Source organism: Pinus tabuliformis, chromosome X (genome assembly GCF_031772625.1).
Source record: "Pinus tabuliformis cultivar Carrire ecotype Pingquan chromosome X, CPIR1, whole genome shotgun sequence".
NCBI classification, from domain to species: domain Eukaryota; kingdom Viridiplantae; phylum Streptophyta; class Pinopsida; order Pinales; family Pinaceae; genus Pinus; species Pinus tabuliformis.
In genome coordinates, this window is record NC_142308.1 from 1,603,605,518 (window position 1) to 1,603,626,696 (window position 21,179).

Below are 21,179 nucleotides of genomic sequence, written 5' to 3' on the forward strand. Positions count from 1 at the left end.
AACTTATATGTAAAAATATTCTTATTTTTTATTTTAAAATTCTGATGTGTGTGTGTGCACGCAGGTTCTGATGTGTGCACACTTGCCATTTTTTTACATGCTTTATAATTTTTTAAATTTAATTTTTTAATGTGACATGCAGAGCATTGATTTTATAATAATAATAATCTAATTTCAAGGTCACGACCAAGCCAGACACCAAATTGGTATATGAGCCTCATTGTTTGTGGGACAAGGGACCCACCTATGCACAACGATTTAACGATTGAAGTCTATAGAGGCAAACATGCCCTACCCCTATGAATTTAAGCATATTACCTCTTAGGAGGAAACACATATTACCTCTTAAGAAGAAACCATTAGGCCCATTATATATAGAAAAAGAGGGGGAGAAACTAACTTGGAAGAAAGAGTTCATCATATATTGTAAGTGTTAAATTTGTTAATGCTTGTTAATTAAATTGAAATATGAAATAAACAGATCTTAATTTATAGTTATTATTTATATTTTTTATATATTTCACAAATAGAAATATTTATATTTCTCATTATATATTTATTAATTAAATTTTTTAAATTTTCATTTATTAATTATATAGAATTTAAAATGCCATGAATAAAAATATGAATCATTGTTATTTAAATTTATATTAATGTAATATACATATTTTAAAAAAATGTATATAAATCATTTTTATTTAAATTTATAATTAACATAAGATGTATATGTCCGTAATTTTTTTAATAAAAAATAAAATTTGTCAAAAACAAATGAATTTTGATGTGATTATCGCCAAAAACATGTTTCAAAAACTTGATAATGATCACATTTATATTAATTCAAAAATTAAATATTATTATAAAAAAATCAATAATATTGTTTGTAATTTTATTAATAAAAATACTAAATTACAATATAATAAATTGAATCAATTATTTATTTTATCAGTGTTATTGTCACAATAACGTGGAAACAAATTTGAAAAATTTCATAGTGAAAATCAACGCCATACATATCCAATATATGTGGCCCTTGACCAATTCAAATTATCAAAATACATTGGTTGTTTTTCACCCTGACCATGATATCGTGCATTCTCCTCTCCAGATCTTACCTATTTCACACTACGAAGTCCATCCCATAAGAGATACTGATGATTGCACCCCCACATACATACGTTAGCAGCATTGAAGTCTGTTGTTTATTGAAAGGCAGAATTAGCCTGTACAAAAGTATAATATCCATCTATTTAAAGTCGTCTGCCCCAGTATCATCCAGCTGACGCTGAGGTCCACTGCTCTCAGCTTCTTTTCTTCTCTTGCCTGCAGTTCAAAAATTCGTCTCCAGATCAAAATAATTTTAAATTTCTATAACACGTGTTTTGTATATTGAAATTTCACGATCCACACAACCACTCAGCCTGTGGCAGAATCAATAAATACAAAGAACCCGGCAACAAAGAGGGGTCAGATAGATGATTAAATCAAGTCCTTGAAACCTGCCGAAAGACCTTTTAATCTTTTAAACAACCGTTGCCCACCTGTCCTCCTACAGAAAAACCAAGGAAGGAACAAATTTCTACACGATAAATGCTTTTCAAACAAACAAATCTGTTTCAGCGCTCAAGGATGCACAAAAAGTAAAAGCTGCAGCCATAAGGTAGCTAGATGGTCTAGCAGTTTCTAGATGTAAGGTTTTAAAACTGTAGCATGCTTAGCATTTGCAGTTCGTTAAAACAGCAGTCTGTGCACTTAAACGGTCTAATTGTGCCCTCACCTCACAAGACTTGGAGATATTTGTCTTGTTGACGTTACCTATCCACTGAAGGACTACTGTCAAACTTATTTTTAACCATCAGAGATCATTTCCAAGATGGATAATAAGGCGTCGAAATGTCAAAACATGTAGCCCACTATGAATACAAATCAAGTAATTGACATGATTCATGCTATAACATCTAGAAATGCTTCACAAAAGCCGAAGAAGAAAACAAGGTGAAAAAAACTAAATGTAGCATGTATACAACTTTCCAAATACTTGAAAAGTTTTGAACTGATGTTTATTGAACTGGCAATGAGGATGTTTGAAAATCCATTGCTTACATAATCAGAATTACATAAAATCATGTACAAATTTTAATTAATTGATGCTCTCAAGTGTTTCCAGCTTGAGTTACTAGCAGCATGCAGTCACTGGCAGCATCATATCAGGTTAATTGATGATAAGATGAAGTTAGCTTCTGCAAAGTAAAACAATACACCCTACTCGAAATGTGTTCTTGCCTCAGAGGAATCCCTATGAACTTGAGAGCTATAGTACAACAATTTATTTGATAGCAGCTCATAATCTCTCATGTCTTCTTTTCTGACTTCTTCTCAATTGCCTTTTTCTCCTCAGCTTCCTTTCTCTTTTGTTGCCTGCAGTTCAACCATGTCTCTAGAAGTTAAACACGAGTTTGAAAAACATCAAAAAGAAAATGCGAACAAACAACTAAGCCACAATGCATTCCTCGTAATGCTGTTTAAGCCTTCTATAACCCATGGAAGAGTTAGAAAAACAGGAATGCCCTGAGTGCCGCCTGACCACACAAAACTAAAATGTTGAAAGAAGGAATGTGCTCCCAACAAAAGACTAAACCCAATCCTTGGAATCATGTTCTTGGCATTAGGATGCTCAATCTAATAAAAAAACGGTTCTCTTGCATGTTATGAACTCACCTACCACCATTTGAAATAATTCCACATGTAATTACTAACGGGTTAGTAACTCTTTTACTATAGATAAGAGAGGGTAACCCCTCCATTACCATCAAGAAGTATTTGCTTTGCATTGTATACGGAGAGTACCCACCTTGGACAGGGCTTGACTAACTGCTTTGTCAGCTATGGCTATCTTGCAACTATCTCTCCGATGTTTTTCTTACACTGCCTCTTGCATTACATTCCATTGCAAATATTGGTGAATGAGACTAGTAGAATCTTTGCATTGCTTCAGGCAATGCAAGACCTCTACTTTGTTGGAACACCATTTACTCTTAATCAAACCTTAACCACTCACAGAAAACCCAAAGGAGGATGAAAAATCTGAGCAACAAATACTAATCAAGCTACCAAATGTGTTACCAATTATGCATGCATAGTATAAAAGATCTATGTAAGATGGTCAGAAGATCTACATAATCTCATAGCCAATTTGAAATAATGGCATGAAATGGAAAAGGAGAAATAGAACACGTACACATAAGCACTATACCCAGCTCCAGCGTTAGCAGCACTTAATAAAGCAGCATGTGCACTTGCTGCAGCCATTGCATCTTGAGCTCCAGCTGGTAAGGCATTCCTCCTATCACCATCCACCTACAAGAAAACTCTGACTAAATGAGGCCACAATGTCTTTTAGATATAAACCGTACACTCTTTTCATGCAACCTACATAACATTGCATTATACTTTATCCATAACAAGAAACTGATCAAACGAATTTTAATAGAGCAGATAGGAATATTTACTTTGTCCCACTTGCTTTTCTTGTTTGCTCTATTATCCAACTTTGAATTGTCACCAACAGACACAGTTGAATGCAATGAAACATTTGAACTAACAGCTGCTACCCCAACAACAGGCACTGAAACAGCAAATTTCAACAATTGAGAAATTTTGCATTTGAAACAAAAAGCATCCAGTTTAAGGTTTAGTACAAATGTCTAATGATCACGAAATCTTCACTTATAAATTCCTTCATAAGCAATTGGTGAAAGCTACTGTTTGCAATTTCTTCCTAACATGTATTAAACATAACTATCCAGGAAAAACTCTGTAGCATACCCTTTTGACCACCCATGACCTGCACAATTGGCTTTGATACTGACTGTACCGATGTAGTTTGTACAGCTCCATGAACAAAATCTACCCTTTGATTCTTTTGCTTCTCTTGTTCTCTTCTTTCAAATTCTCTCTTGAGCTCCAAGGCTTACCAAAAAAAAAAGGAGAAAATTAAAAGTCAGAAACAAAAACTATTATGCTTAAAAGAAAGAATGAATGTTCTCTTCTCTTTTCATCTAGGACAGAAGAAACATCAGAACTTATTGTGACCAGTATTACATTTTTTTAATGCAATGGAAGGTCACTTCTAACTCCCTCTTTATCTCTATTGAATGAGTTTCCAGGATAGCAGACAAGTGTGGTGGATGCAGGACAGGTTTAAGATGGCTGGAAGTTGCTCCCAAATTTCTCAGGCATGGCCAAAACGCACTGACAAGCAGATATGTTTTAAAAAGTGAAATTTCTCCCAAAAAATCTAACCCAACACAACTCTCCCATTGCCCTCCACATGAACTGAAATGAATGAAACAGCAAGTAGGGCCATTTTTAGTAGAAAAATTAGGGTTCAGTGTTTCTTTTGTTTTAGTATTTTTTATTCAGTTTTAGTTGTCATGCCAAGCTGGGCCATTATGGGACCAGACTAGGAGCTTAAACAGGCCTGTTTTAGTGCTTTTTTGGAGCCCAACAGACCAAAATCTATGTTCTTATTGCAGCCTCCCATGGAATGTCAAGGCATTCCATGACAGGCCGGGAACATCCAGAGGTTGTGCTGCTCATTGAGAGATGCCTAGATGTCTCTTTACAGGCCAAAATGTCTAAGGAAAATTCCCAAATTAAGCTGGGGACTGGCCAATGTTCATCCTGGAGTTATTTGGGGTAAGGATTACAAGGCATGACTGTATTCGCTGTCAGCCTTTGGCTAGGTGATAATGATCCAAAATTCTCCAAACCGTGTACTTGACTGAGCGGCTTTGATTAATGAAAGATAGTAATAATCCCCTCTTTGACTAAGTTACCAGAAACGCCTGGTCCAAGGGCCGGAAACGCCATTCCCAGTTTCTGAAACGAAAACAAGAAGGATCCTCCTCCAAAATGCCACAAAACGTTTTTTTGCCGTTTCCAAAATTTCGAAACGCCGATTTTGTGAACAGAATCATATTCAGGAGGTTTTCAAATTTTTTATCCATTTCCAAAAATCTGGAAATGGATCCACAAAAATTGTGATCCGTTCCACCTTAAAAGCTCCAGGAATGAGTATTAAAAAAAATAGGTTTCAACTGTTGATTTTGGGTAGCATCGGATGTGTTCTAGCCATGAAAATTGGTGGAGAGGCTAAAGCACATGAGATCTCCAAGATCCAGAAACGGTTTGAACTTTGGACAGATTGTACCCGGTTTGGGAGATATTAAAATAATTAATATTTTTAATAGAGTTCCTAAGTTTAAACTTAGGAAAAATAAAATATTAATGGGTATTAATATAAAACTGGGTTAGAAGGTTCCAAAAGTCATGGATCCAGCCAAATCTAATCTTAGCCCTTGATTAGAGATTTAATCTCGGCTATTGAAGGACTGTTAAAATTGGCAACTAGGGCCAAACTCCATGTGGGTCATCTTATTTATGGTAGCTGACATTTTTCTTGGATTCCTCTCGTCAAGGTGTAGGATTGATCTAACGATCATCTGATTCCGACAAGTATTTATGGAGATACAAATTTATTTGTAATTACTTGACAAATTGTCAAGGTCGGCCAGCAGCTAAATGTGTGGCACACATGTTCAACGTCTCATATAAATACAACTCACTCATTCTTCTCTCTCTCTCCTTAGCATTGGCTTTATACACAAGGAGGAGCAGCTCACACGTGAGAGGAAAGAGGACGCAAAAGGGCAAGTAAGGAGGACGCAGAAAGACGCAGTTTGGAAGACGCAGAAGCTGCAGGTCATCTCTTTGACCAGCATTGACCAGCGTGGACATTTCAGGGCTGCGGTTTTGGTGTGGCTGTCTCTCCTAGGCAGGCCGTAAATTCTGGCACAAAAACTTAGGAATTCTAACCTCTGGTTTGACCAGTGTTGACTGCCCTAGTTTGTCGCAGCAGGTTAACTTCAGTTGACTGCAGTTTGACTGGGTTTCTCAGACTGTTTATGGGCTGCCTCTTCTTGCTGTTGGAGGCCTAGATGACCAGGAAATTGACCAAGCATATTGGAGGTCAATTTCATCTTGTTTGACCAGATTTGACTTTGCTGGTTAGGGTTTCCTGCTGCTGTTATAAAATTACAGATTTATGTATTTGTACTATTTCTCTCTGCTGAACTATTGAAGATTAAAGAAGAATTTATCAAAGGGTTTCCCCACATTGGGGTTTGTCCCTGGTTAGCCGCCACATATGGTGTCTCTTGTCTTGGCTTGTTTTTTGTCGATCTATTAATGTTCTATCTGCATTTTACTTTATGTTTATTTGATTGCTAAACAGTGGCTTAATAAGAATAAATTGAAGTAAATTGCACTAAGCATAGAACATACCATAAATTAACATGGTATCAAAGTTGAGGTGAAGACAAATCCCAAGCAAGAGCAAGAGCAAGAGCACAATCACCGAAGTTGTTGAAGCAATCCTCAAGACTTAATGGGGTCCTCATCACACATCCCCGCCAAAGACAAGCTCCGTGAGAAGTCCGACTATCACAGATGGAAGATGTCTCTCGATCTGACATTGGAAGAGCAGGAAGTGTTGGACCATGTGAGAGGCAAAATCATTGAGCCTCCATCAAATGCATCTGTTGCTGCAAGGAACAAGTGGACCAGGGGAGAAGTCAAAGCAAAGAAGATCATCCGAGACTCTATCGACAAGCGCCTGGTGGCCTATGTTTCCAAGCTGACCACCTCCAAGGAAATCTACAATAGACTGGTAAGCTTATTTAAAGTTAATGATGCAAATCAAGTTTTGTTCCTTAAGAATAAGCTCAAGGAAATTAAGAAGGGCAAAGATGAGAGTATGCAAGCCTACTTTTTAAGGATCATCGAGATCAAGAATGATCTCCTATCAATTGGGGAATTCATTCCTAACAGGGAACAGACCATCACTACTCTCAAAGGGCTCCCATCTGAATGGTATATATTCAGACCCACTCTTCTCAACAATAATGTAATCCCAGGATTTGAGGAATTGGTGGCAAGATGCATTCAATATGCATTCAATAAGAAACAAGGATGGAAGACCAGGAAATCCCTGCACTTAGAGGCAATCCCACTGCATTCTCCTCTCATGCTAAAAGGAGAAATAATTCCAACAACAATCAAAGGAAGGGCAGGTTCAATGGCAAAGGAAAGAGGAATGTCAGAAATCAAGGAAGTGGTCAACCCTCCAAGAAGGCAAGAAACTCCAGGTATGAATCTAACATTGTTAACAATAAGCAAGATGAATATTATCTACCAGCGGCCCTCTCTACTACTTCTCCCCTGGACTCGCTGGGAAATTGGCTTATTGATAGTGATGCCTCAAGGCACTTCACTGGTTACAAAGAATCTCTCTCTAATCTGACAAAAAAGGAGACCAACCTGGAAATTATTCTTGGGGACAACTCCAAATATCCCGTGAAAGGCATAGGGAATGTCTCTCTTCAATGGAATCAGGGTAATACAATTCATTTGCAAGAAGTCCTATATGTACCTGATCTCAAAAAGAACTCGGTGTCCCTTCCGGCAATGGAAGACAAAGGCTACAAGGTGGCCTTCATCGATGGCAAGGTACATGTATGGAAAAAGAATTTCAAAGACGCTTTCACTCTTGGGTTTCGGGTTGACTCTTTATATCATGTCAGAGGAAGACCGTTGGGTGTCATGACTTGTGACACATCTCTTCAGTCCGAACTATGGCACCGGATGTTTGCCCACCTTCATTATAAAGCTCTACCCGATGTGAGACAAATGGTGACCGGGATGCCTGAGTTCAAATTAGAGCAAGAAGGTGTATGTCCAGATGTGCCGAAGGAAAGCTCAAAAGGGGACCATTCCCCTCAAGCCATAGCAAGACCTCTAATATATTGTTGTTGGTTCACTCTGACATATCTGGTATGACGCCTGTGAATTCTTTGGAAGGATATTTATATTACCTCACTTTTACAGATGATTATTCTCGCAAGACTTGGATATACTTCTTGAAAAAGAAAGATGAAGTGTTCTCCTAGTTTCGTCACTTCAAAGCCTTGATCGAGAATCAAACCGAAAAGAAGATCAAGATCTTAAAGACTGATAATGGGACTGAGTATGAATCCAATGAGTTCCATGACTTTTGCAAAGACGCTGGCATTAAGAGGGAGACTACAACACCATATACTCCTAAGCAAAATGGGGTGGTGGAAAGGAAGAATCATACGATTGTGGAAGATGTCCATGCTATGCTCCATGATCAAAGGCTTTCGAAGTTTCTATGGGTTGAAGCTATGAATACTGCTGTATATGTTCAAAACCGATACCCTCATCAAACATTGGGTTCCAAGACTCCCGAAGAAATGTTCACTGCTAAGAAACCTGACATATCTCATTTTAGAATTTTTGGAAGTCTTGTATATTTTCATGTGCTGAAAGAGAGAGAATAAATTGGGTGCATCTGGAGAGAAAGGAATCTTCATGGGCTATAGCGAAAATACTAAGGGCTATAGAATCTATGTGGCTAGTCAAAGGGGAGTCGAGATTAGACATGATGTCACCTTTGACGAAGATATGGCTCTTAGCAAAGTTGACAATCTTCCTATACTAAGGAAATCTGGAGAAGTTGACACCAGGAAACCATAGGAAAAGGAAGATGAGACAATGCCCGATATAGAAGACCCTATGGATCCTATTGATCTCCCTCCACAAGAGCCTTCCTCTTCTAGGAAGAGGCCTTCATGGCTTAGGGGGGCACTTGATGATGCCGAAGGGCACACTGCACCCAGAGGGACTTTCCGAGAAAGTAAGAAGTCGGTTAGGTATCAGGGATACTTGACCATCATGAGCACGATCATTCAAAATGAGCATTCATCGTTCGCAGAACTATCAAGCATCAAGTATGGAAGGATGCTATGACTGAGGAATATGAGTCCCCAAACCCCAGGGCAAAACAGTTATCACTTCGAAATGGCTTTACAAGATAAAGCATGGAGCTGATGGAAGTGCTGAAAAGTATAAGGCTCGTTTTGTCACTCATGGCTTCTCTCAGAAGGAAGGTATAGACTATGATGAGATATTTGCACCTATTGCCTGATACACCACCATCTGCTGGATCATAGCCCTTGCTGCTTCGCAGGGATGGAACCTACATCAAATGGATGTCAAGACCGCGTTCTTGCATGGTTCGATCAAAGAGGAAGTCTATGTGGAACATCCCGAAGGATTTGAGATTCATGATCGGGAATCTCACGTATGTAGGTTGAAGAAAGCCTCCATAGGAGGAAGCAAGCACCCCGAGCTTGGTATGAGAGGATCGATAAATACTTGATGAAGTTGGGATTCACTAGGAGTGAAGCTGACCCTAACCTTTACTTTAATGTTGAAGATGAAAAACCTCTCATACTGGTGTTGTACGTTGACGACCTCATTCTAACAGGTGCAGACCCTCTCATTCACAAATGTAACAGGGTGTTGGCTTCTGAGTTTGAGATGAAGGACCTGGCACTAATGCACTATTTCCTAAGAGTAGAAGTCTGGCAGAAGCCAAGGGAGATTTTCCTATCTCAAAGAAAATATGTGGTGAAGATATTGGAAAGATTTGGTATGGCAGACTGCAAGCCCGTGACTACACTGATGGAGCTCGACTTCAAGAAGTTAAGCGGTAGTGCTGCCAAACCTGTTTTGCAAAATGCTACTGAGTATCATCAACTCATCAGAGCATTGATGTTCTTGGTGAACTCTTGTCCAGATATATGTTTTGCAGTCAACACATTGAGTCAACATATGGTTGAGCCTCACCACACATATTGAGTTGGTGCTAAGAATCTGTTGAGATACCTTCATGGCACAATCACTCATAGGTTGAGATACACTACTGGAGATGTGAGACTACATGGATATACCGATGTTGATTGGGCAGGCAGTGTGGTGGACCGAAAGAGCACTTCCGGTGTTGTTTCTCTTTGGGATCTGCCTCGATATCCTGGATGAGCAGGAAGCAGAAATCGGTGGCTTTAAGCACCGCTGAGGCAGAGCACATTGCTGCAAGTATGGCCTCTTATGAGGTTGTCTAGCTGCGGAAGCTCTTCAATGAGCTGTTTGGATTTACAATGGATACTACCATGATCCTGTGTGACAACCAGGGCGAGATTCGTTTATCAGAGAATCTCGTATTTCATGATCGCTCCAAGCATATCGATATCAGGTACCACTATATCCGGGATATGGTGCAGCGGGGAGCAATAAGGCTCCAACATATCGATATAGATGAGTAGGTTGTCGACACTTTGACGAAGCTCCTGGAAAAGGTCAAATTCTTGACTTTCCGAAAACGACTTGGTGTCGTTGAGAGACCCTCTTATGAGGGTCATGTATGACGCATACATGAGCTCTGGGAGCTCCGAGAGGCTTGGGGTACTTCTTGGAGCGACATGCGACCACAGGGCAACTCACCCTTCCCTAGTGGTGCGCTATGTACAAGGTGAAAGGTTCAGCCTTCCCCCATGATACCCCGTGGCGAATTATGGACAAGATGATTAGTTCTCCTATCGAGGCATCCTACCCATGCAGTCTGGGACTCATGGGAAGTACCTCTCATCTGATCAATGGATAGGGAAATGGGGTTAGGGACCATAGTAGTACTATCGATGGACGCATCGTTGTATCTACCGTACTCCCTAGGCTAGGATGACCTCCATTGATCTGGGATCGGTGAGAGTGGTATGACACACCCTCTGGGACTGACTTTGGGTCAGCGGGGAGCAATAAGGCTCCAACATATCGATACAGATGAGCAGGTCGCCGAATCTTTGACGAAGCCGCTAGGAAAGGTCAAATTCTTGACTTTCCAAGAACGACTTGTTGTCGTTGAGAGACCCTCTTATGAGGGTCATGCATGATGTATACATTGAGCTCTAGGGGCTCCAGGGGGCTTGGGGTACTTCTTGGAGAGACATGCAACCATAGGGCAACTCACCCTCCCCTAGTGGTGCGCTATGTACATGGTGAAAGGTTCAACCTTCTCCTGTGATACCCCATAGCGACTTATGGACAGGATGATTAGTTCTCCTGTCGAGGCATCCTACCCATGCTGTCTGGGACTCATGGGAAGTACCTCTCATCTGATCAATGAGTAGGGAAATGGGGTTAGGGACCACAGTAGTACTGTCGATGGACGCATCGTTGTATCTACTGTACTCCCTATGCTAGGATGACCTCCATTGAACTGGGATCAGTGAGAATGGTATGACACACTCTCTGGGACCGACTTCGGGTCAGTGGAGGATTGTATGATACATCCTCGATCATTTATTTTTCTTCATAGTTTAGCAGAGCAGAGCCAAGCAGTGCAGGGCAATGCATTTGATGGAAGTGATAGTACCGACGGTCAAACGGAATAGCAGATGGAGTTCTCCCTAATTGAGAGGGAGTGTTAAAATTGGCAATTAGGGCCAAACTCCATGTGGGTCATCTTAATTATGGCAGCTGATATTTTTCTTAGATTCCTCTTGTCGAGAAGTGTAGGATTGATCTAACGATCATCTGATTCCGACAAGTATTTATGGAGATATGAATTTATTTGTAATTACTTGACAAATTGTCAAGGTCGGCCAACAGCTAAATGTGTGGCACACATGTTCAACGTCTCATATAAATACAAGATAGGTGGAGGCATTATTTCACCATCTCAACTCACTCATTCTTCTCTCTCTCTCCTTAGCATTGGGTTTATACACAAGGAGGAGCAGCTCACATGTGGGAGGAAAGAGACACAAAAGGGCAAGGAAGGAGGATGCAGAAAGACGCAGTTTTGAGGACGCAGAAGTTGCAGGTCATCTCTTTGACCAGCGTGGGCATTTCAGGGCCGCAATTTTGGTGTGGCTGCCTCTCCTAGGCAGGCCGCAAATTCTGGCACAAAAGCCAAGGCATTCTAACCTTTGGTTTGACCAGCGTTGACTGCCCTAGTTTGTGGCAGCAAGTTGACTTTAGTTGACCGCGGTTTGACTGGGTTTTCCAGATTGTTTATAGGCTGCCTCTTCTTGTTGTTGGAGGCCTAGATGACCAGAAAATTGAAAAAGCGTATTCGAGGTCAATTTCATCTTGTTTGACCAGATTTGACTTTGCTGGTTAGGGTTTGCTGCTGTCATAAAATTACAAATTTATGTATTTGTACTATTTCTCTCTGCTGAACTATTGAATATTAAATAAGAATTGATCAAAGGGTTCCCCCCATTGGGGTTTGTCCCTGGCTAGCCGCCACATCTGGTGTCTCTTGTCTTGGCTTGTTTTCTGTCAATCTATTAATGTTCTATCTACATTTTACTTTATGTTTATGTGATTTCTAAACAGTGGCTAATAAGAAGAAATTGAAGTAAACAGCACTAAGCATAGAACATACCATAAATTAACAAGGACCAACGGGAAAAGTATAAGAGGAGGCTTGAGGGTCAATTGGAGAACACACCAAAGTGATCAGTGATTCATTTTGCTAGAGCGGGGTTGCTAAGCAAAAGGGAATCAGTGATCAGCAGCGAAGGGTGATGAATACTGGACAGAGAGGCAGAGACGGTACTAAGAGCCCAGTGCAGAAGCAGGGAGAGCAAGAGCAGCAGTCAGTTTAGGCCACGCAGAGCCCAGCAAAGACAGCGCAGAGGCCAGAGTGACTGCGTCATCCACGCAGAGGCTATTGGAGTGATGCAGAGGGTCCCAGAGGCTGCGCAGTGCCTCAGAGGGCTGACGCAGGTCAGCAGGAGGCTGAGGCTGATACAGAAGGGCTGCGCTGAGCTTCAGAGTTGCCAGAGAGAGTTTCATGGGATAGGTTTCATGAATACCTATTTCCAAATATAGACGTATTGTTGCCGTGTATTTTTCTCTGTCGGGTGAGCCAGTTAGGCACCCAGTTGTACTCAAGGAAATACTGCATAATAATAAACCCTCAGAATAGTTGCACCGGTTTTCCCGCGTTGGGTTATTCCAAGCACATTTGTCCAAATATAACAGTGTGACTTGTGTGTTTGTTTTCTTTCAGCTGATGATCTGAAGATGTTGGGACTGTATTGTGTTTATTTCAGTATTTAAATGTTTTAAATAACTTGTTCGAATTTAAACAAGTAGAAGAGATAAACCAGCAAAATACAGATTAATTTTCTAATGGGTAGACTTAGAAAATTCAACATCAAGTTATGCACTAAAAGTGATGCCATCACTTAATCAACCAACCAACCAGGCATTTGAAGTCGAGCTGCTGTTGGAGCTTAGAGCAGCCGCTGCCGTGACCACTCAGCCATTGGAGCCACAAGGCATAGAGCCTGCTCAGTGCTGTTGGAGCCATTCCCTTATGCTGCTGTTGGAGCAGTGACCACTGACCTGTTCGAGCTGCCATGAGAGGAGCCATCATTACCTAAGGTTGGAGCCTGATACTCTCATATAGGAGCGGCATCGAGCATGCCTTGTCATAATGCTATGCAATTGTTAGAACCTTTTTGAATAACCATTAATGAATATAAGTCGACTTTGCTTGGAGGCATCTCATTAAGGAGCTTGCAAGATGAATGAGGTACCTTGCTACAGTGAACTTACATTTTCTCTGTTCTGAGCCACTAGCCAACACTGACAAATTGAATATTCGTCTTTCTGTTAGGTATAAGGTTTCTGCTCTAATTTTGTGTTCCAGAATCCAACTACATAACAAGTTAGAAATTTGTCAATATGGTTTTCACAATAACAGTCCATGGTTGATATTAGTACTCTGGAAATCCTTGCTTAGCATATGATGGTTAAGTAGATAATTGAAGGGGATAATATGTTAGATAATGGTTTGCTCCTTTTGAAAGCATCTATCAGCACTATTTTTAGACATGATATATACACAGATCATGCCATGCAATGTCTTGATCAGATGAGATTGACCAGGAATAAAACTCATTGCCTCTTGCTCTGTATGAGTTATCTCATCAGTGGAATCTTTTGAATATAAATTGGCTGAACTTGGAGGCTTCAATTTTTTAAATTTTTAATGCAGAGACTAGAATTTTTACCACTATTATACTGGTTGATAAGCTTGTTCATTGCAACCTGTCAACAATTATGCTGCCCATCTTTTTCATTCATTGCCTATCGATTCCAATGTCACTGGATGGAAGCATTACAGAGTTACCAACATGCCACTTTTTGTACACCAATGGGAGAGGATAGGGTTTTTCTTTAGACATTTTCTTCTTTTCCTGCTTAAAATATGTATGATTTTTAGATGTTTCAATCATTGGATTGATAATTGATAGCCACCTAGAATTGAATTAGAAAGGTTGATCTAGTTGAGGAGCTTTTCCATGCTTATTTTGATCTTCCTCGAGATGTTTGTTAAATAGTTTTGTTACTCGGTTCTTTAGATGTGCCTAGATAAAGGAATTATAGCCATATATAGTTCCAATTTGCAGTTGCACCATAGGTTAGTTACTTTGGTGCAGTTTGTTATGTTCATCAGTTAACAAGTAGTCTCTAATCAATATAAGAAAGATTGATTTCAATGTGCTACTAAATCTCTTTCATTGTATATTGTTCAGTGTAGCTGCAAAGTTTCAAAATGATTACCTTGTAACAAGACACTGTTATTCACACTTTTACATCGAAATATATCCATCTCGCTCATTTTAACTCAACATTGTTTATTATGTTTCAAATTTTAAGTTTTAACTAGAGCAATTGTAATTGTCAATTTTATTTTGCAGTTTCATTTACATCATCATCATGGCAACTTCAAGTTCAGCCATTCGTGAGGCAGAGAAAGTGGAACATGAAATTGAATCTGCCCCTAATGTTGATCAAAAGTCACCACTTTGGAAATATGTAGTTGTTTTTGGGAAGATCCAAGGAGGGGGATCATTGACATGGGTTTGCAGTGAGTGTAAAAAGGAGTATAATGGATCACACACTTGGGTTAAAGCGCATTTACTTGGGTTAAAAGGCAATGGAGTCCTAATATGCACTGACCCAGCTAAAGAGAATGGGACAGATGGAAATGGTTTAAGCAAGGAAAAACTTGTAAAATATCAGAAAGAAGAAGACAAGTCAGATGCTAAAGCAAATTAGGCAAATCCTGCCTCTCCATCAACAAGGTTGGGAGCATCTTCATCAAAGCCTCCACTTTTTCTCTCATGGAATTGTCAACCCTAGTTCAAAGCGGTCTAATTTGGGACTGCTTGAAAGGAGTTTTAATAATGATGCTCAAGAGATGGCAGATGCAGCTATAGGGCAATGCATTTATGCAAATGGCCTTCCCTTTAACTTTGTGTGACCTCCTTACTAGGCAAAGATGATAAAAGCAGTGAATCAAGCCCCAAAAGAGTACAAGAGCTATAGGACAATGCATTTATCCAAATGACCTTCCTTTTAACCTTGCGCGATCTCCTTACTAGGCAAAGATGATAAAAGCAGTTAATCAAGCCCCAAAAGAGTACAAAAGCCCTGGATATAAGAAGGTCCGCACTACAATGTTGAGTGTTGGGAAGTTAGATTTGGAAGCTAAATTAAGCCCCATTCGTAATTCAATTCATGTCCCATTTCAATGGTGTCCATCATTTCTGATGGATGGAAAGATCAAAGGAATAAGTCTTTGATCAATGTGATTGCTCAGAGCTCAAACGGCGCGATGTTTTTGAAGGCAGTGGATTGTTAATCAATGAATGGATTGAATTGATTTACAATGAGCAATGAAGCTCAATAAATAATACAAATGTATTTACAGAAACAACAGGTTTCTACTAAGAAATAGAAACAGCAAGTTTCTAATAAGAAACTGCTAATAAGATCACAGACGATCTTATCTACATAAATGAGCATTAAACACTAAAATAGCATTATTCTAATACCCTTCCTTAATGCTCAATCTATTTACAACACCTATAGACCCTCTGAATTTTACAAACTTATCAGGACCAAGGGGCTTGGTGAAGATGTCTGTTGGCTGCTCTGTGGTGGGAACATACAGCAATTGAATGGATCCGTCTTCAACAAGTTGTCGAATGTAGTGACAATGGGTTTCCACATGCTTTGTTCGTTAATGGAAGGCTGGATTCTTGGCGAGTTTGAGCACTCCCTGATTATCACAGAACAAGGGAGTAGGAACTACCTGGGAAACATGCATATCCGCAAGCATATGTCAAAGCCAAACTGCCTCACAAGATGCCTTAACTGCGCCCCGATACTCTGCTTTTGTCGAGGAGAGAGCCACTCCCTGCTGCTTCTTACTAGTCCATGTGACAACACCGGATCCTAGACTAAACACATACCCGGCTGTAGATTTACGGTCATCAACCGAACCTGCCCAGTCGAAATCTGTGTAACCACTGAGTGTAGGATCTGAAGTCCGAGTGTACAGAAGTCCATAATCAAGAGTGCCACTCACATAATGCAGCACACGCTTCGCTGCGATCCAATGATCAGCCTTAGGAGCTATCATGAAGCGTGAAATATAGATCACTGCAAAACTGATATCAGGTCTAGTGGCAATAAGGTAGATGAGGTTGCCCACTAATTGCCTGAGTAAAGATTCATCCACAAGTGGTGAGGATGATTGAGCTAAAAGTTTGAGCCTTGGTTCGATAGGAGTGGCAGGCTTGCAATCCTGCATTCTGAACCTATCCGCAAGATTTCTGGCATACTTGGACTGAGAGAGAAAGATGTTGTTCTCAGTCTGCCAGACATCAACCCCCAAACATAAATGAAGAAGTCCCAAATCTGTCATATCAAAAATTGTTGCACAAATCCTGTTTGATCCCATGGATCAAATGTGTTGAACTGCCAGTAATGATAAGGTCATCCACATAGACAACCACAAATAGAATATCATCACCAGGGTGTTTGATATACAGGTTTGCATCAGATGGACTCCGCTGAAAGCCATGATCTCTTAGGTACTTATCAATTTTCATGTACCAAGCCCGAGGGGCTTGTTTCAGACCATAGAGTGCTTTGACTAATCTACAGACTTTCTGTTCTTGACCGGCAACCTTGAATCCTGGAGGCTGTGTTATGTAGATTTCTTCCTGTAAGTCACCATTCAGAAAAGCACTCTTTACATCCATCTGATGGACTTTCCAACTAAACTGAGCTGCTAAGGCAAGGACGAGCCGTATGGTACTCATCTTGGCCATAGGAGCAAAGGTCTCCTCATAGTCTATGCCTTCCTTTTGTGAGAACCCTCGAGCAACAAGGCGAGCCTTATACTTGTCTAGGGTTTCGTCAGCTTTGTATTTCACTTTATACACCCATTTGCAACTAATGGGCTTCTTCCCTGTAAGAAGATCAGAAAGGGTCCAAGTGTGATTCTTCTGAAGACTCTAGAATTCAGCTTCCATAGCCTATTCCCACTCAGGTATACCCTTAGCCTCTAAATACATTTGAGGCTCAAAAACACTGTGTAGGTTAGCCATAAGAGCAAAATTTACTGTAGGATGTTGTTTGCTCTTATTTCTGGAAGTTCTACCTTCAAGGAGTTCATTATCCCAGAGATCACCAATAGTTTTAGCCCACCATTTAGGCCAGAGAGTAGAAGAACCAATATCTGGAGTAGGTGGAGGAGGCTCAAGAACAACAGTAGCAGTGAGAGGAGGATTATTTTCCGGAGGGAACTCAAGTAGTGCATCATCAAATACTGATGCTGCATCATCCCTCCCATCAAATGGACCTAACGGAAAAAAAACATGGTGAGGTTGATCCTCATAACACTACTCAGAAGGAGGAGAGTGAAAGAACCCTCTGTCTTCATCAAATACTACGTCCCGACTGAAGATAAGATGATCAGTGTCTATATCTATCAGCCTATAGGCCTTGTGGTGATCACTGTACCCTGTCATCATGAGTTTCTGGCTTTCAAAATCCAACTTAGAGCGCTTAGCAGCTGGAATCCAAACATATGCAACCGAGCTAAACACTTTGAGGTGACTGATCTTAGGCTTACGGCCAGACCAAACCTCTTCTGGAGTCTTCCCCTTAACACCATGAGTAGGTTATCGATTAAGAAGATAGACAGCAATAAACACTGCTTCAGCCCAAAATTTGTTCGAAACACTTGTGTTGCAACATGGAACGAGCCATTTCAACAACCGTACAGTTGCGACGTTCGACAACATTGTTCTGCTGAGGAGTGTAGGGTGTAGTTAACTGGCGTTTGATGCCATGGGTATCACAGAAGTTGGAGAAAGCAGAAGAACAAAATTCCCCCCCATTATCTGTCCTAAGAGTTATGATATTACAGCCAGACTCTTTTTCAACTAAGGACTTAAACTTCTGAAAGATACTAAACACATCAGATTTACGTTTTAGAAAGTACACCCACATCTTTCTACTGAAATCATCTACAATAAGCAAAAAATATTTGCAACCAGTAACTGAAGATGTATTCATAGGACCACAAATATCAGCATGAATTAACTGGAGTACCTTAGATGCACGCCAAGATTCTCCATCCTTGAATGAAGAACGAGTGTTGCTTGCCAGCTTGACAGGCGCCGCACACGCCCAAATGCTGAGTCTGAATATCAGGTAACCCTGACACAAGTCCCTCCCGAAATAGCTAAGGGAGATACTGAATGTTTAGATGCCCATATCTCTGATGCCACAGAGCACTGATGGGAGAAACACGAGCTACTAGAGCCACCTCAGGAGAATCACCAATGTCAAGAAGCCTGTATAGGCCATGATCTTCTAGGCCAACAACAATCGTAAGACGAGTTTCCCTGTCAATAATGTAACACTTATGCGCACTGAACACGACATCAAGCTGAGGAGAGTTCCTCATAATCTGGCTAACGGACAGCAGATTAATTTCCATACCAGGAACATGGTACACATTCAGGAAGATGAGTGTGCACCCATCACACTGGATCTGAACTGTACCTCTGTCAACCACTGTGTATTCTTCACCTCCACCGAATACCACGGAATCACTAAAAGATGAGAAGTCAGTAAACCAGTCACGTCTGTGAGAGAAATGACGTGATGCACCAGAGTCAATGTACGAGGCAAAAGACGAGGCATGATTTGAGGACCTTTTAGTCATAAAGGTGTAAAAGGCAGATTCCTTTTGCTCGGAATGTTCTGCAACATTCGCTTTCTGATGAGACAGTGGTGGAGACAGAGGCGAAGGTGACTGGGAATGCCCCACCAACGTCGAAGTCCGGGAAGATATCAAAGATCTGCCGGGGGAACTCGAATTTACGACAGAAGCAACATGAAGCGTCGTACTACTTCTTGGATTGTTGCTGGGAGATGAAAGCCCTGGCAACAGGCAGAGTTGCTGCGGAGTATGAGCAAAGAAACAAACTCTGCGCTTACAGCTCCGTCCATCTTTACAAGGTTGGGTCCGATATCGAGCAAGATGAAGCCAGCACTCGAAAACGTCGTGAGCAAACTCGCAAGCATCCCCGCGGCGGCAGGTTCCTTTTCTGAAGTCCAGGCAAGCAGTTCCAGAATAATGAAAGCGTCGAGGATCGCGTCTTCTTGCCTTCTCACCAGGGTGAGCGAAGGGGCACTCAGTCCAGTCATGGCTCCGTCCTCTCATACAGCGCCGGACCTTAAATTCATACATTCTGAATTCGTCGCAGGAATAAGCATCCACAGCAGGCAAAGACTCTTCATCTTCATTATTAGAAGGCAAATACTTCTGCAGGGCACAAAACACATCCTCCAGCGGAGGCGAACTAGAGCCCACAAATGCGTTATTAAGACGAATGCCGCGCATCTCGCCCCGCGCATCTTTCTGCACAAAAGCCTTCATCACAAACCACCGCATGTCCCAAGACATCTACAGGTTATTTGCGAAGTTGGAGCTCCTTAAGGTACCTAAACTTTAAAGTTTATTTCCATGTTTTAAAACTCCAACTCAGACTCCTAACTAGTCGAGGGTCGACTTTGACTGCGACTCTGATTCAGTATCAACTCGGCCTAGTTGATTTCAGGGACTCTGTCTTTGTAAAAAACACATTAAATATTTATTTTTTTATTGAAAAACATAATTTTAAAGATTTTCATTCATGTTTCCAAACACAAAGCATTAGAATATAGGGAGAAGACAACATATGATCAAAGTAGGCTCATGAATATATCCATTATATCAAAATGGAACACAGTGCAATGTCCAATACATGTAATATATAGATATCAAAACAAAAACACATAACCAAGGAGGTTCTAAATGCCCTCTACAGCAAAAGTAAAACATCACTAGTCACTAGTCATTATTGGCTACTGCTAGAGAAGCCAACGTCATTTGGCTCAGACTCTAAATCAAAGGCAAATGGGGAAACCCATGGCTCCTCCTCATCACGATCTCCAACTGCCACTGTAAAAGTAGTAGCACTAGTAGGTGCAGCAGTTGCACGCTGAGATAGATGAGCTATGCACTTGTGTCGTCGCTAAGTAGAGGAAGTGCCTGCAACTGGAGGGACTTGGGGCTAGGCATGGTACTAGTGGATCTGCATTTAGCTGAACACTATGTTCAACTAATGCCTCCATCTGTAAATCCAAATCAAGACCAATATCCTCATCAAAATCAAACTCTGTTGGATGACTCTCCACTACTCAACCTGATGTTGGATCAATATCTTCCAACACAATGGAACTTGTATCAAGTCTTTTGTTCAACAATTGCTTGCGTCTTAGCCGGAGGTTGTATTGGACATAAACTAGATCATCTAACCGTTTTGTTCCAAACGGTTTATCTTCTTTATGTGAATCCTCTCAAAGATAGAGCAATTGCGCTCACACCCAGTGGCACTACAAGTTTGACTCAAAATACGGATTGCAATCTTTTGCAATTGAGGACAATGGCTACCAAATGTGCAAAAAACATAGTTGTGTAATGAGTTAGCTCAACAAATTATATCCAACTTTCAATATATAAACAATTTAACAAAATAAGAATTTAAAATTGAAATTGTTTGTTTACCTGCCTCATCTGCTTCCCTTGCAATCCTTGCTAGGTTCTTACCAAAGGTTCCTGTGGCTCTGCTGAAACAAGTGATCTTTCGGTATATCTCCAACTGGTCACTCTCCTTAGGGACCATGCAGTTAATGCAGTCAATCAATCCATCTCTAACCTCCCCAGTAAAAGTTTCTACCTCCAGAGCTTTATAATGATATCTTGGGTTCAAAAAAAAACATAGATGCATGTATAGGGCGATGGAGTTGATTGTTCCATCTTTGATCAA

The 21,179-nt window shown here is 40.7% G+C and overlaps 1 protein-coding gene and 1 pseudogene across 3 annotated transcripts in view; both read right to left on the reverse strand.

Annotated features, from left to right (window-relative positions):
* Nucleotides 1-920: 920 nt before the first annotated feature.
* The window catches only part of LOC149146170 (uncharacterized), a 71,187-nt gene continuing 50,928 nt past the window's right edge, over nucleotides 921-21,179 (reverse strand). For 2 of the 3 annotated variants that reach the window (XM_089447487.1, XM_089447488.1), the window contains 4 exons: nucleotides 3,826-3,969; nucleotides 3,510-3,625; nucleotides 3,239-3,357; nucleotides 1,996-2,418 (listed from right to left, as the gene is read on the reverse strand). In XM_089447487.1, coding sequence (XP_089303613.1) covers nucleotides 2,352-2,418; nucleotides 3,239-3,357; nucleotides 3,510-3,625; nucleotides 3,826-3,969 — 446 coding nt within the window. In that variant the 3' untranslated portion in view covers nucleotides 1,996-2,351. Of the gene's footprint in view, nucleotides 1,324-1,995; nucleotides 2,419-3,238; nucleotides 3,358-3,509; nucleotides 3,626-3,825; nucleotides 3,970-21,179 lie in introns of those variants that run through there. The other variant, XM_089447489.1, reaches the window with a different exon arrangement.
* LOC149146171 (zinc finger CCCH domain-containing protein 23 pseudogene) lies at nucleotides 18,676-19,762 on the reverse strand (annotated as a pseudogene).